Source organism: Gopherus flavomarginatus, chromosome 12 (assembly GCF_025201925.1).
Source record: "Gopherus flavomarginatus isolate rGopFla2 chromosome 12, rGopFla2.mat.asm, whole genome shotgun sequence".
Classification (NCBI taxonomy): domain Eukaryota; kingdom Metazoa; phylum Chordata; order Testudines; family Testudinidae; genus Gopherus; species Gopherus flavomarginatus.
In genome coordinates this window covers 25228866-25245778 of record NC_066628.1, presented here as the reverse complement: position 1 = coordinate 25245778, position 16913 = coordinate 25228866, and the positions used below count along the sequence as shown (strand labels likewise).

At 44.9% G+C, this 16913-nt stretch overlaps 2 protein-coding genes across 3 annotated transcripts in view; one reads left to right on the top strand and one right to left on the bottom strand.

Annotated features, from left to right (window-relative positions):
• LOC127032169 (butyrophilin subfamily 3 member A1-like) overlaps positions 1-8401 on the top strand; it is a 35695-nt gene extending 27294 nt beyond the window's left edge. The window contains exons 4-6 of the mRNA XM_050919174.1: positions 407-433; positions 3983-4259; positions 8211-8401. Of these exons, the coding sequence (XP_050775131.1) occupies positions 407-433; positions 3983-4259; positions 8211-8401 (495 nt within the window). The remainder of the gene's footprint in view (positions 1-406; positions 434-3982; positions 4260-8210) is intronic.
• The window catches only part of LOC127032443 (zinc finger protein OZF-like), a 605001-nt gene that overhangs the window by 271914 nt on the left and 316174 nt on the right, over positions 1-16913 (bottom strand). The window lies entirely within an intron of this gene.

The window sequence follows — 16913 nt, the reverse complement described above, 5'->3', positions numbered from 1 at the left end:
CAGTGGTTTGGCACAGTGTATGCAGGTGAGGGGAAAGCATGAAGGAGTTTGGTTTATGGAAGAAAAAGCTGGTAACATACCACACCACAAAATGAGCAGGTCACATGATGGGATGTGGCATTGGCTTGAGTTGCAAGACAAAGCAGTTCTTAGGCAGACCTAGACTCTGCTCAGGTTCTAATCATAGCAGCTCAGAAAAGCCCATGTGTAGGGATGGACTCCTATGTCTCTCTGTGTGTACATTTTAGGGAGAATTTTGTGTATATTAATATCTACACTTCTTTCTGCTGTACAGTTAAATGACTAATGCTTCCTCAGTCTGGAAGATCCTACTGTCAGAGGCAGGAAAATCTTTAGTATGGGCCTCTTTTAATTCAAGGTCTGTTATTTTTCAATCTCATTTCAGACTGGAGAAGGACTTGCATTTACACAGGTAACAAAATACACATTTCTTCCAGGATTAAGAAATCATTGTGTTAATACAGCAACCAAACCAGAACCAATATATAGCCTGCTGTTATCCTGAGAACAAATCATGAGAACCATGCTAAGTTTGTACACAGTCCTTCCTTGGGAAAAATCACATTTATATCAGAACATAATTCTGACCACAAAGCAATTTCAAATCCATGTAATGTCATGGCACCGAAGGGGTTAATCATGCCCTGCCCTGGAAGGAGCTATGGAAGTGAGTCATCCGAGCAGCCCAGAGAGGCTGCATGATGCACAGCCAATCAGGGAGGAGTTGCAGGACTGACCAGTCTGGGCCCAGCAGATTCAGGTAAAAGGGAGCTGCAGGGCAGAGTAGGTCAGTTGCTGATGTGAGCTTAGGGAGTAAGGACTGTGTCCCTAGAGGGCTGAAAGAACTAAGCATTTTAGGCAGAGCAGTGGCTAGTAAGGACCAGGAAAGAAAGAGGGATCTCATAGACTTTAAGGTCAGAAGGGACCATTATGATCATCTAGTCTGACCTCCTGCACAATGCAGGCCATACAATCTCACCCATCCATTTCTACAACAAACTCCTAACCTATGTCTGAGTTACTGAAGTCCTCAAATTGTGGTTTGAAGACCTCAAGGTGCAGAGAATCCTCCAGCAAGTGACCCATGCCTCATGGTACAGAGGAAGGCGAAAAACTTCCAGGGCCTCTGCCAATCTGCCCTAGAGGAAAATTCCTTCCCGACCCCAAATATGGTGATCAGTTAAACCCTGAGCATGTGGGCAAGACTCACCAGCCGGCACCCAGGAAAGAATTCTCTGTAGTAACTCAGATCCCAACTCATCTAACATCCCATCATAGACCACTGGGCATAATTACCTGCTGATAATCAAAGATCAATTGCCAAAATTAGGCTATCCCATCATACCATCAACTCCATAAACTTATCAAGCTTAGTCTTAAAGACAGATATGTCTTTTGCCCCCACTACTCCCTTTGGAAGGCTGTTCCAGAACTTCACTCCTCTAATGGTTAGAAACCTTCGTCTAATTTCAAGTCTAAACTTCCTAGTGTCCAGTTTATATCCATTTGTTCTTGTGTCCACACTGATACTAAGCTTAAATAATTCCTCTCCCTCTGTAATATTAATCCCTCTGATATATTTATAAAGAGCAATCATATCCCACCTCAACCTTCTTTTGGTTAGGCTAAACAAGCCAAGCTCTTTGAGTCTCCCTTCATAAGGCAGGTTTTCCATTCCTCAGATCATCCTAGTAGCCCGTCTCTGAACCTGTTCCAGTTTGAATTCATCCTTCTTAAACATGGGAGACCAGAACTGCACACAGTTTTCCAGATGAAGTCTCACTAGTGCCTTATTTAACGGTACTGACACCTCCTTATCTTTGCTGGAAATACCTCGCTTGATGCATCCTAAAACTGCATTAGCTTTTTTAACGGCCATATCACATTGATGGCTCACAGTCATCCTGTGATCAACCAATACTCCGAGGTCCTTTTCCTCCTCTGTTACTTCCAAGTGATGCGTCCCCAATTTATAACTAAAATTCTTGTTATTAATCCCTACGTGCATGACCTTGCACTTTTCACTATTAAATTTCATCCTATTACTATTACTCCAGTTTACAAGGTCATCCAGATCTTCCTGTAGGATATCCCAGTCCTTCTCTGTGTTAGCAATACCTCCCAGCTTTGTGTCATCCGCAAACTTTATTAGCACATTCCCGCTTTTTGTGCCAAGGTCAGTAATAAAAAGATTAAATAAGATTGGTCCCAAAACTGATCCCTGAGGAACACCACTAGTAACCTCCTTCCAGCCTGGCTGGCTCCTGGGACTAAGCTGCTGAACATCCCAAGTTGAGGGCAAAGAAGGTGCTGGGGGTATGGGAAGTGGCCCAGGGAAAGAGAATAGCATTGACAGAGGTTACAGAAGAGCAGCTATTTGCTGCTACTTACAAGGTGCCTGGTCTGGGGCCCAGAGTAGCAGGCAAGCCTGGGTCACCACCACTGGGAAGTGGCTGGACTGTGGGACAGAGATGCACCCCGCCTACTCACTGGATGGGGAAAACACAGATGGTGACACAGTTGGGGGGCTGAGTTGCAAAGAGGACACTGTGGTTCAGGGAGCTGAGAGAGGAGCCATAAGCCAGGAGCAGAGACCGAGTGCCAGTGTCCAGATGATGGACATGGATGTTGGCTTCAGGCTAATCCCCAGAACAACCAGGAGGAGGTGCCAGTCTAGCAAGGAGAGTCTGTGCTCTGTGATACCCCTGCTCAGTTTCTAATCATAGGAGTTCAGGAAATGGTAGGTATGGTGTACAATGTGTGCCTGTGTGTACATTCTAGAGTCATTTTCATGCATATTAATACCTATATTTTTTCTGATGCACAATTAAATAATCATTTAATGCTTCCTCAGTCTGGAGCAACCTGCTGCCAGAATGAGAGAAATCTTCAGTGTGGATCCCCTTTTAATTCTATGTCCATTATTTCTCACTCTGATTTCAGAATGGAGAAGGGCTTGTGATAAAACAAGTAACAGAAAACACATTATTCAGAAATCATTGTGTTAATACAGCAATCAAAGTGGAAACATGCTATCAAATGCTGTTCTCTTGAGAACAAATCCTGAGACCATTGCTAAGTTTTCACACAGTGTTCACTTGTTCAACAATCACATTTATATCAGGAACTGATTCTGACCTCTCAACAATTTCAGATAAGTGTAATTTCATGGATTTATGTGGAGTCTTCCCTTATTTACACTGTTGTGAGATCAGAATTAGCCATAAGTGAGAGACTCAGGATTTGAACAGGGTGAAAACACAGATGAGGTGGTGCTGGTGATTGTGACTCCACTTATCATACTAATAAAAGTACTGATGATAGGTATTATGACGCTGTATAGTGGTGACCAGGAGTAAAATGTGTGGGATTTTGATGGCATTTGATAATGATGAATTGAAGACAGTGGTGAAAAGTTACCTCTGGCAGTGGTGGTGTTGATTTGAGATTGATGCTGATTATAGTGTTGGTGGAGAAAACTGAATATACTTAGCAATAGTCATTCAGGGAATGGTGAGACACATTTAATGATGGTGATTTATGGTAGATATAAATATTTGAGAGTGGTGACAGTAATTTGCATTTGATTCCCATCTTCTTCTGATTATCTCATAGCTCTTTGCAAATATTAATCCAGCTGCATGTGTCCCTCACTGAAGTAGGGATTATACACAGTTTATACAGACTTGCTTAAGATATTTGAACAAGTTCACTCAATAAGTCACTGTCAACGCCACCCAAATAATTCAGAATCGCTTTCAGTTTAGAGTGAATCTCAAACAACTCTCATGTTTCTGAAATATTTCAAAAGAACAAAAACATTCTCAAGCAGGCTTCAAGCAAGCCAAACGCCCCCCTTGAGAACTGAGTGCAGTATGGGGCCTATCCTGTAAACAACCCCTTATCCCAGCTCAGATTGACATTAGACCAGTGTTTCTGAAAGCCCAATTTCTCTTTGCAGATAACATCACTTTTGATAGAACAGCCCACCCCAATCTCCATTTCTTGGGATGAGAAGAGTTTGATCCACAAATCCCAACCTCAAAGACTTTTGCCAAATCCAGAGAGGTTTGATTTGACTGTCTGTGTGTTGGGCTCTGAAGGATTCCCCTCTGAAAAGCACTACTGGGAGGTGGATGTCGGGACAAGCACTGACTGGGACCTGAGAGTGGCCAGAAAATCCATACAGAGAAAAGGGAAACTTTCCTTCTCCCCTAGAGAGGGATTCTGGGTTATGGGTTTGTGTGAGAGAAATTACTGGGCAAAAACACATCCATGGACCCCAGTCATGGTGCAGGAAAAGGCCAAGAAAATTGGAGTTTATCTTAGTTTCCCAGAGAGGCTGGTGACCTTTTTCAGTGTAACCGATGGGACTCCATTGTTCACATTTAATGACTATTCATTCTCAGGAGAGGTTTATCCATTCTTTAAAAATTCCAACAAACAAACAACAATGAGAATTTGTTCATAAATTTAAAATGGCAGTGATGCTCAGTTTTTGTTAGAGAATGAGCAGGCTGACCCAGAGATGGATTGAGTAGATGGGCTTCTTTATAGCAGTACTTGTTCCCCTCAACCCAAATTGTCAAGTAAGCACTAGATTACTTACAGCACTAACTTAAATAAAAAGTGTCTATGTAAATGCCTACATCCACTACACCACCCCAAAAGCCCTTATGAAGTAATAGAAACCCCTATACTATGATTATACCCACCCCTATTGACTGATTACAGTATTATGCATATTATACACACATCTTTACCTTGAAAATACATTTCTTTTCAGTAATTTGTTGCCACAAGTTCCCTCAATCAGCAGTTTTATATAGCTTGGGAAGGAAGGGAGAGGGAGATAATACTGCTCAATGCAAAGAATATCTTTTAGATCCCCACATTCCTTATGCAGCTGCAACACTTATCTATCCCCAACAAGCTGAAGGGGAGGGCAAGGGATGACATTTATCATAGAATATCAGGGTTGGAAGGGACCTCAGGAGGTCATCTAGTCCAACCCCCTGCTCAAAGCAGGGCAAATCCCCAGACAGTTTTTTTTACACCCCAGTTCCCTAAATGGTCCCTCAAAGAGGGAACTCACAACCCTGGGTTTAGCAGGCCAATGCTCAAACCACTGAGCTATCACTCTCCCCTTAGCTATCAAGCAAAGAAATGGTGCCTGCCTGTGACTCCACTTTCTAATGCCATACCAGCACACTAGCGGTTTCTCAGGTCTCTACTTAACCCTTCCATATCCCAACAGTTTTGTTGACCTAACTCACCCATATTTTGCTGCCAGAAGAAAGGTGTTCTGAAAAAAATCATTACTTCTGAAGTTATAGTTACATATATTGGTGATTCTGCAGAGATGGCTCCCCATATGAAGAATGGAACTGAACTGGAATCTGTAAAACTGAGCACTCAAAAACAGAGCTGTTAACTAGGACTTTATTTTTTTCATTGCTAACTGCTACTTTATCTGGAAAGCAGCTAAGGATAAGCAAATCGCTGCCTATATCTTGGTAGTGTATGTGTGGTAAATCAAATAACCAATCTTCGACTCAGGGATAAATACAGATGGGAGAATGAGCAAAATCTTGGGAGAATTTGACCAGCTGCAGTTTTTAGAATGGGTTGGTAACAAATTGATTTTTTCTTTCTGTATTATACCATGTTAATCTTTGATTAATGAAAGTTGTTTGAGCCTAGCTATTTGAATCTCAATCTATATCGAACCTGTAACAATTTTGAGCTAATGTAACTTTGAATAAAAGATGAAGTGTTCACTGTTTGCAATGCCATCTTAATCTGTATGTTTTCCATTTTAAAAAAAGTTTTCCGCTTTTTAGCAATTACTAATATCTGCACAGCCTTTTAAGAATACGATGTTTGTAACACAATGTCAGGATTTTACTATGTTTGGAACTGACCTAGAAAACAAAATACCACAAATCATATTACTAATTTAATATCAGTATATTACTGTACAATAAATGGACCAGACTCATGTCTTTATAACTATAATCTGGGTCTATATTCAGCTAAGTCTTTCTGCGTATGCAACTCCCCTAGCAGGGATCACAGGAGGTCAGCTACCTCCAGCACCAGCAAGGAGCCTGTAAAAGTGCTTTTACACTTCACAAGTAAATACAATGCAAAGGAAACGGGGTAGCTCACCTGTTCCCCTTCTGATACACAGGATGTTCTACCTAGGCATATGTCTAAAGTGCACCTTCTTCCTACAATGTGTAGTGTACATACTCACGTAGTCCCCAAGGACGGCTATAAATAGCTGTGTAGTTAGTTAGACATGTGGAGTAAAGTCACACCTGAATGGTGTGAGTGGGTACCCGAGTACACACACTACATAGATCTCTACTTGCCCAAGCCATGCCAGAGCCTTTCATTAACATGTAGCTACACACAGCAGTGTGGGTGTGGTGAGCTTTTCACTGAAGCATACAGCTACACATATGCTGTGTGCTTCTGCCAGTGGCATGTAGTGTAACATAGGCTAACAAACACACATGTGACTGCATACATATGATCTGTGGGACAAAGACTGAGAGACTTGTAGGGGTGTACAGCTCACCAAATGGAAACACTGTCAACCTGGGAGGACACACAGTGGTGCTGCCCAGCAAGGCTTTGAAATGCACCAGGTTCCTTGTCCTGGGTGACAGGTAGCTTTTCATATGCAATATAAATGATACCATAGTATGTGATCTCATGATCCAAATGGGACTCTTCCAGACCATCTCTGGACCAACACATGCCCCCAGACATACATTCATTCCTATCTTCAGCCTAGGACTGCAAATTTGACCTGTCCATATTGTACCACACTCCTGATCTGATCAGTCCTTCATCCAGGCTGAGGCAAGAGTCTTCCCTTCTTCCCACCTGGGTAGCAAACAATCAAAGCTCTAGACTCCTGAACACTCTAGATTTTCAACTCACTCTAGAAGAACAAGCCCCACCAATGATAAAGGCCAAGGTCCTGATGACTTAGTACAATCACCTGATGATCACAACCATAAGCCTTTGTTCCAAGCTGCCCACTCCCCCCACGCAAAGCGGGAAGACCCAGTGGATGGGTCACAGATGAACTGCAGCAGACGAAGTGCACAGGCAGAAATTTAAAACACCGTTGGTACAAAATAAATCTTTGTGAATCTGTCCATGAGGAGTCAAACACTTACAGAACTAGGCCTCTGCAGCAAACAAGGTGAAATAACCCATCCATTCCCCTGCAGTGAAGGCAGGAGGTGTATGGATGACATCTATTCTGCCTACTGACTTGTGTAATCAACCCACAATGTGTAGCCCAGATCCAAGAATCAAGCACTATGAAGAATTGTCAGCTTACTTCACTAATAACATCAGACAAATCTCAGAAATGCTTCCATTTTCACATACAGGGCCAGATAGACAGGCAGAACTGCAGGTTCTCAGTGTTTGGATGAGACAGTGCTGGGAGGAAAGATTTAGGTTTATTAGGAACTGACGAAACTTTGGCAAAAGGTACAACCTATGCAGGAAGGATAGACTCTGCCTAAACCAAAATGGAACCAGACTGCTGGCCACAATTTTAAAAGAGGTTGCAGAAGAATTTTTAAACTTAGGCTCTGGAAAGCTGACAGATGTGGAGGAGCACATGCTTCAGAAAGAAATATCCCTTAGGGGAGCATTTATTATCCAGGATACTCTATGTCCCAAAGAAAAGAAAAAAGAGGTGGATAAAGTACAGGTAGGAACTGAAGGGAAGCAGACTAATGAAAAGGAGTCCTATTCAATTATATCACATGAAGACAGACAACTACATATTGATCATTTTTGTATACGAATGCTAGAAGTGTAAATACCAAGATGGGTGAACTTGAGTGTCTGGTATTAAATGAGACAAGCCCCAGGCTCCGCTCCCGGGGACGGAGCGCCAGGCAGATCACGGCAAGCCCAGCTTTCTTGGCTGTAGCGCCGGGCAGAGCTCAGCAAACCCCCAGCCCTGCTTTCCTGGCCGGAGCACCGTTCAGAGGGCGGAAAGCCCCACTCCCCTGACCAGAGTGCAGAGCGAAGCGCAGCAAGCTCCTGGCCCCGCTTTCCCTCCCGGAGCACTGTTTGAAGGGCAGGAAGCCCTGATCCCCCAGCCAGAGCACAGGGCAAAGTGCAGCAAGCCCTCGGCCCCGCTCCCCCAGCTATAGCCCTGGCCGTAGCATGGCAAGCCCCGCTCTCCCAGCCGCAGCACTTGGCGGAGCGCGGCAAGCCCCTGGCTGCACTGCCCCGGCCAGAGCACCTGGTGGAGTGTGGCAAACCCCTGGCCCCACTCTCCCAGCCGGAGCGCCGGGCAGAACACAGCAAGCCCCTGGCCCCACTCTCCTGGCTGTAGCCCCGGCCAGAGCACGGCAAGCCCCTGGCCCTAGTCCCAGGCAGGGGCAGTGCATGGAGCCTTCCTGGCAGCCCCTTAACCTAGGGGTACAGGGACCTGCCATCCATGTCCTGGGAGCCGACCTAGGTAAGAACCACCTGCACCCTGCACCCATTCCCATGCCCCAACTCCCACCCCAGCTCTGAACCTCCTGCACTCTGAACCCCTTAGCCCCAGCTCAGAGCCCCTCTTGCACCCCCAACCCTCATCCCCAGCTCCAACCCAAAGCCCACATCCCCAGCTGGAGCCCTTCCTCTTCCCATCCCCAACCCCCTGCCCCAGCCTAATGAAAGTGTGTGAGGGTGGGGGGATGGAGTGAGAGGGGATGGGGCCTCGGAGAAGGGGCAGGGCAGGGCAGGGCAGGGGTAGGTCCACAAGGAATGGGATGAGCAGGGAGCAGGATAAGGGTGCTTGGTTTTGTCCAATTAGAAAGTTGATAACCCTACTTGCATGGTGTACAAACATCTTAATTGTTGCTGCCTCGCTTTGCCCAAATTCCTCACTCAGTTGGATAGAGTTATTTTACTGCCAGTATCAACTACCTGACTGATATCAGCATTATGCTTCCTCTTAATGTCCATTCTGCTACCCATTGTTGTTCCTTTCTCCATTGCTTTATCCTTTCTTACTTGATTTTCCTCCCTCTCAATTTTAAAATCAGGCGTGGAGATTACATGATCATTCCCCAGCTGGCTCCACTGTGTTCCTAGTTTAAAGCTCTTTTAATCAGCTGTGCCAACCTCCATCACAGAAGTCTATTTCTCTCCCTACTCAGGTGGTATCCATCCCATGAGAACTGTCCTGTCTCAGTGAATGCCTCTCAGTGGTCAAAAATCTCAAAACCCTTCTTATAGCCTCACAGGCTGAGACGCCTGTTGATCACTGTAATCTTGTTTCCCCTTTGTTCTCCTCCTCTAGGGGCGGGTAGAAACCCACTGTACATGATCTGAGCCTCCATTTCATTAAGCATTTTCCCCAGCCTGGCATAGTCTCCTTTGATGCCTTCTAGTGATAATCTAGCAACATCATTTTTAACCATGTGAAGGACAATCAGTGGATTCTTTCCTGCTCCCCTTAGGCTCCTCTTCAACCTCAGATCCACATCCTGTATCTTAGCCCCTGCCAGACAACAAACCCTTCTGTTCTTCAGATCATCTCTGGTGACAGACCTGTCTGTTCTTCTTAGTAGGGAGTCACCAGTCACGTAGACCTGCTCTTCCTGGTGATGGTGTGATTCTCCAGCCTCCCATTATTTTAATAAAAGAAATAAGGACCAGGATGGGCCTTGAGTCCATCCTGCTGGTTTCTGTTTCCAGGCTGGCAAGGGTTTTTCAGAGGTTATCGGGAGCAGTTGAGTTTCCTGTTTCAGGCATTGGTATTGGTTCCTCTAGGTTTCTGGTAAGCACACAGGGCCCTCAGTGGGTACACTCTATACAGGACTGGACCGGAATTGTGCATTACTAGGGGTTGCATGATTCCTTTTTTATTATTATTATTTCCAATGGTATTTCAGTCTGTTACTTCATATTGCTTTGTATAATGGCGTTTTATACTGGATCCAATATTTTAATAAACAAAAACAAGAATTCTGTTCAGAATGCTTCTGCTGCCATGTCAGCTCCCAGTGTCTCATGTTCTCCAGCTATAAAACTGGAACACTGACCTGCCTCTCACAGGACGCTGCAAAGGTTAACATCTTGATGTTCCCAACGCACTTTGCACAGTTGGTAATGCTGAGGGACGGTGCTGTAGAAGTGGAAAGCATTATTAAATCTTATGACTATTCTCTCTTCAGGTTGTTTCGTAGACTTCCCACCTTGCTAAATTGAAAGCCTTAAAAGCAACCTATTAGGCATGTTCAGCAGGTTGGTTTGCATCGCTCTGTCCCAACTCTCATCTCAGCTGCCTTTTCCTTACACATCTCAGCTTTGAGTATGCACAGCAGGCCTCTGGTGGATATTTAAAATCCTGCCTATTATCAACTTTGACAATGAATTTTCTGCCACAGGTGAGTTGGGGATTCAGTTACCCAGAGTTTCCAGATGCTGAGAGTGGTCAATGGGATGGTTCACTCAGTGATTGCCTGTTCTGTTCATTCTCTCTGAAGCACCTGGCACTGGCTGCTGTCAGAAGACAGGATACTGGATTAGATGGACTATTGTCTGACCCACTACGGCAGTTCTAATGTTCAGCCAAACTTATAATAGATTTTACCTTTGAGAAAGATGTCACAGGAGATAGTATAATGCCTTTATTGCATATTTGAGAATCAAGTTGTACATAATGGCATGAGGAAAAACTACTAAGGGACAGACTGAGAGGCAAAATAACAGTTGCAAAATGCAATCACCATTGGTGGATTGAATGAAGACAAAGTTTTGAGACGAGAAATTGAGTCTGAGTGGAAGTCAGAAGATCCAACAGAATAAACTTCTGCTCTAAAAATAAGAAGAAAAAGTTAGAATTAAAAATTCAGAGAATTTAGAGAATCCCAGCAGCAGATGAGACAGACAACTTGGTGAACTGCTATGAGACTCTATGCAGTTAGATACAGTGATAAGGGATTCTTTGTTTCTGAAGGGGTTTGTGTAAAATGTTTCACTAGATTAAGTCTCCTACAGCACCTCAGTAGGTTACATCAGTCAAAGAGGAGCAGCAGATACTAGGCATTGGGATGCCTGTGCCTTTAAGAACCCAGTCCTGGGAAGTCCATGCTGAGAGGTGTTGTCTGTGGGGGTAGGGGGAAGCCCCTCTGCCCTTCACCCTATTTTTGCAAACACTGATGTCTCCGTCTACAGGGGTAACTATTACCTTTCTACCCCCGCCTGTGCTGGGATTTTGCCTGCTATCACTCTCTGGCAATGCCTCACCCCAGGCTTAACTCTGGCTCCTTCCGGAGTTCCCTTCTCCTTCCCATCCCTGCTTTGGCCCTTCACCCTTTGGGAAGGACCCAGGTGTCCCCTCCCTTTCCCCCTCCCCCTGCCCTCCATCAACTTTCTCTTCCCTTGGCATGCCCAGCACTGCCCTACTCATTGCCATGGGGGTCTCTCCCCCTCTCTCCCCCCTCCATCTCAGGGTTGTGTGCCCGGGCCTGGAGTGAGCCTGTTCAGTCTCACCTCCCAGACTCAGCGCTGTGTTCCTGGGCCATGCACCAAGCATGTCTGTTCTCAGCTCTCCACTCCAGTCTGTGGTGTGTGTGCGATGCTGTGATCATGCCTGTTTCCAGCCCTTCACCCTGGTTTCAGTGCCAGGAACAGCACTATGCACTGAGCAGGCCCCTTCTAAGCGCTTGTGCACTGTCTACACTGGCACTTTACAGCGCTGTATCTTGCAGCGCTCAGGAGTTGTTTTTTCACACCCCTGAGTGAGAAACTTGCAGTGCTGTAAAGTGCCAGTCTAGACAAGCCCTTAGTGGCTTATTGAAGAAATGCACAAAGGCATAAGGATTATCCCAGAAACTGTGTGCAATAGAAACCTCTCCAAGATAGTTCTACACAAAGGGAAATGTTTGACCCAGGTCACAGCAAAAAATCTTTCCAGCAAGTGAGGGGAGGATATAAAAGAGGAACAATGACAACATCAAGGGGTCCTCAGTCTCCCTACAACAACACACCTGAGAACACCTCAGGAAAAAAAGACTGAACTCTGGGAAGTGATAGTCCCAGCCTAAGATCTTTAGCCTGAGTAAGAAAACCTGGGAAAGCCAAGGCAACTGGTGCCTTAAGAATCTGCCAGCCTGTTTGTCACTCAGGGTGAGACTTTGTTAATTTGTTTCCTACCTTTATAGTGTGTTAAGATCAGTCTGTGGTTTTTGTTTATTTGCTAAGGTAATCTGCTTTGTTCTGTTTGCTATCTCTTTAACCACTTAAAATTCACCTTTTGTAGTTAATAAACTTATTTCTTATTTATAATAAAACCCAGTTTATGTCATTTCTAACTGCAGAGGCAAGAAATCGTGCACATCTCTCTTCACGTTGAGGAAGAAGGCAGATTTTTTGAGTTTGCGCTGTGCAAATTTTTCTATACAATGCAAGATAGTATTATTTTAGGTTTATCTCCCAAAAGGGATGTGCACGTGAGTGCTGGGGGAGTCCTCTCACACGGAGCTGACTTCAGTCTGTGACTGCAGTTGGGTGTGGCCCTACCTGTGTGTGCAAGAGGCCAGAAAGCCTAATTCGGCAAAGCAGGGAGAGGGAACTCTGGCTTGTTGAGCAAGAGAGACTCAGTGAAATCCCAGTACATTAGGTGGCACTCCAGAAGGGAGGATCCAACCCATCACAGTCTTCTCGAGAAATCCCTAGTTATAGATCCCAGATCTTTGCCTTCTTCAGCTTGCAAAAAACTGGAAGTCTGGTTTTCAAATTTTATGCAAAAAGATCAAAAATTTTGACAGGAGTAGGAAAAACACATTGCAGTGTTCTCCTCCTGGCTGTGCTCACCAGTCTCACAGCCCCACTCCCATAGACACACCCATGGAGATCTGTTCTGGGGGAGCACTGAGGGTGACTCAGTTGTAGAGAGAACCAGGTTTTAAGAGAGGTCAGGGCCACTAAATAGCTGCATCAGAAGTATGGCAAAGTGGAAAGTCTCCTGGAGCAGCAGTGTGTAGGCTTGTGGGAGTGAGTGGGGCTTTACGGATGTGGGAAGGAGAGCTAAGGGTATGTCTTCACTTACAGAGTTTTTGCACTGTAAGTTTCACCGGTGATAGGGAACCGGTGAAAATAAAGCACTGGTTTGTGTACTCACTCAATTCCTCAGGCATCGGAAAGCGTTTACACTACCAGCGCTTCCATTGCCGAGGACAGCAGCGCTGTAGGACAGCTATCCCACAGTGCAGCTCTCTCGATTGGGGGATGAGCGGAAGGCATTCTGGATCCCTGCTCAATGCCCTGCTTCATGTCGCAGCAGCCCCATTACTTCCTGGTTTCTTCCGTGGCATTTTTTTTCAAACCTCCTTCTGTCTGGCTGCTTTCCCCGCCACGTCTTCAAACAAAGAGAAAGGGAGCTTCGAAGTTCCCAGGGCTTAGAGGGGGAAGGGCGGATGTCCGTGCATCAGAGCAGCGGAGATGCAGGCCAGAGTGGTCATTTTTGGAACTGTGGGATATCCTTCGGAGGCCAAAGGGTGTTTACACTGGTAGAACATGTCTTCACTCTCACAGCAGCGCAAAAAGAACAGTGGTAAGAACTGTATGCCTCTCGTGAAGGTGGTTTTCTTTTTGCGGTGAAACTTCTGGATTTCACCACAAAAAGTCATTAACAAGTGTAGACGGTCCCATGGTTTTAGTGCAAAAAAGGGACTTTTTGCACTTTAAACGGTAAGTGTAGACATACCCTAAGGCTGGGCAGTGGCATTTTGAAGTAATTGCCACCTGCATTCCACATTTTCCAATTTTCTAACAGTTAAGTCTTACTTCTCCAACAAGGGGCAGGCTGGTGCTTAGACAGATGCATGTGCCTAGAGATTCAGACTCCCTTCCTCAACCCAGGATAACCCCAGCCTAAGATGCCTTCCTCATCCCCATTTACTCCTCTGCTTCCAGCATATGCGCTTTGGCCTCTTTTCTCAGGTGGGCCCCCAGATATTTGTAAGGGGAAACTCTGATCACCTATCCCAAGCCCCAAGGGAAGCATCACCCTTCCTTTTGAGGAGAGCAAGTATTAATCCCTGGGGCAAATACCACACTTAGCAATAGAACAATCTTTGTATCTAAGCAAGGTGATCCCCAGCCAATACAAAGGGACAGATCATGGAGAGGAACCCTGATCAAAGTTAAGCAGGCACCTTTCCCCCTTTAGTACAATGTGTCTAGGGTGACCAGATGAGATGAAGAAAATATCGGGACACCAGGAGTGGGAGGAAGCCGAGTGCTGTCAGCCGAGCAAAAAAAAAAAAATATATATATATATATATATATATATATATATATATATATATATATATATATATATATATATATATATATGGACAAATTGCACCCCGACCAGATATCGGTTGGGACGCGAGATAAACAGCTAAAAATCAGGACGGTCCCAATTTTATTGGGACATCTGGTCACCCTAAATGTGTCAGCTTCTCACACCAACCTTTGCAACCAACCCAGACTGAGTCCCCAGCAGCACAACTGCCCCCTCTGCACCCTAGTCCAACTTCCATGAGTTTTGGAGCTACAGCGCACAGCCAGTTGTCACTGGACCTTGGTTCAGCTGCTGTGGGCACAGCATTCATCTGGGATGTTCTGTCTATGCCCCAGCTCCTGTGTCTCTCTAATAACTTTGGATTGTGACATTGTCTGATTAAAATATAATTATGCAAACCATTGTTGCTACCACTGCTATATAATTGCAGCAAATCTTATACAATACATAACGCATGGCCAGAAAGGGTTAAGCAGCTTGCAGACTGAATGACCCAGAGCCAACCTTTAAAGTCATGTTAGGACGGTATGCGAATGGTAATTAGGGCCATTCATGGTAGATAGGCTAAAACTTTGAAATACAAACCTATGTCGTTAGAAGTTAGAGGTAATATTAATGGAATGTATCTTTGATGCTAACCATGTAAACAGATAGTTCCTGTCTGTCACTATAACTATTAATTCAGGGAATATTAACATTTAAATGAATCTTGAGTGAAGTAATGTCATCGTCTATATGTCTTTTTGAAGTTTGTGATAGACTGCCTAATGAATAAATTGCCCGATGTTAATTTGTGTAACTAATTACTGGTGATGTTTAGGAAGCAGAAGGTTACATCAAAAGCCTATTGTTTACCCAGGACTGTATGGTCAAGTGGAGGCTAGAAACCTGTATAAAAGACCACTGGGTCCTGATCCTCAGATCTGCTTGCGGTTTCATGCAGGGGAAGCCTAAACCGCAAGAGCTGAGATCCTAGTTCTGGCTGGACTATAAACATTGGACTATAACCTATGGACTATTTCTGAAAGAACTCTTTGGAACTACAAAGCTCACCATCTCTGCTATGAACCTGAATCTCAAGAATTGAACTCATGTCTTTACATCTACTGACTTTTACCCATATTCTTTTATTTTTTAATAAATATTAGTTTAGTTAATAAGAATTGGCTGTGAGTGTGTATTTGGGTAAGATCTGGAATATTCATTAACCTGAGAGGTAATGTGTCTGATCCTTTGGGATTGGTAGAATGGTAGAATTGGTAGAATCTTTTATATGATGGATAAGATTTTCAGAAATCTTCATTGTATTTGACTTGGGTACCTGGATGGAGGCTTGAGGCTGGGTAACTTCAAGGAAACTGTGGTGCTGCCTTCTGGGCAACCAGTGAGGTAATAAAGAAGCTGTTTTATGCTGACTTGGTAAATCTAAGTATTGAAATATCCACCAGCTTTGGGGACTGTCTGCCCCATTCTTTGCAGTTCACCCTAATTGAGTGGCCACAGCTAGCCTGCACTGGGATCCCTATCACTGAGCTGGCAAGAGTCACCCAGTAGGTCTGCGGCAGAGCTGGGAATAGAACCCATATCTCCCCAGAGTCAATCTAGGGTCCTAACCAGTAGGTCATGCTGCCACCCCAGCATTAAGAGACAGTGATGAAGTACATCTATTAAGAGGGAAAAACACTTTGATAAATTCCCAAACCCAGCAGACACAGGAGATTTCCCACTGAGATTCTGAATTCCTGCGTTGTTCCATGAGGGGTGAAACTCGAATGCCAGCCTGCACTAGAGGAGGTCACTGTGCTAAACATGGTGTGGACCCTGAGTAGCTTGAGTCTACACACAAAAAGGCTCCAGAAAGCGCAGGTCCATGCCATATACAAATACCATGGGGATTAGACTGGATTACAGCAAAACTATCCACAGGTTGGAGCTTACCTGTGTCAGTCTGAGCTGTTTTATTGTGTATTGGGACAAGGACCAGCCAAACTGGTTCCATTAATTCCACAATGCAGCTTTTGAAATCTTGCAGAATCCACTGCTTTTGAAATTGTTACCACAGAATGGGACAATGGGGTACCTACCCAGAGGGCACTGCTATGGAAAGGATTTAGGACAGCACTAGGGCAAACCTCAACTGTTCTTAATATAAATCAGCATGTCTAATTAGAGTGGTCACTAACACATTCCCAGAATACAAGACATCCCCATGCTTGCCTGCATGGTCCCACTCCCACCTGTATCGGTCGGCCTGCATGGGCCCACCTCCGCCTTTATCAGCATGCCCCCGCCTGCATGGAGGTGTTGGCCACACCCTCAGTCTCCTCCTCTCATTTTCACTGGACAAAACCACGTCCACTGCTAAGTCCCTACTGGACAAGGATAGTGCTCCACAAAACTGGAACTGTGGAGCTTCAAACCAGATGACTGGTCTTCCTACTTCTAATGGGGTTTGCCCTAGTGCTTAGATCAGTTCTGTCCAAACAGTGCAATCTCCAGGGCTTCAGGTCTGAAATTCAATGGGTGTTGGGCTCCTGGGAGAATCCCAGCCCATATT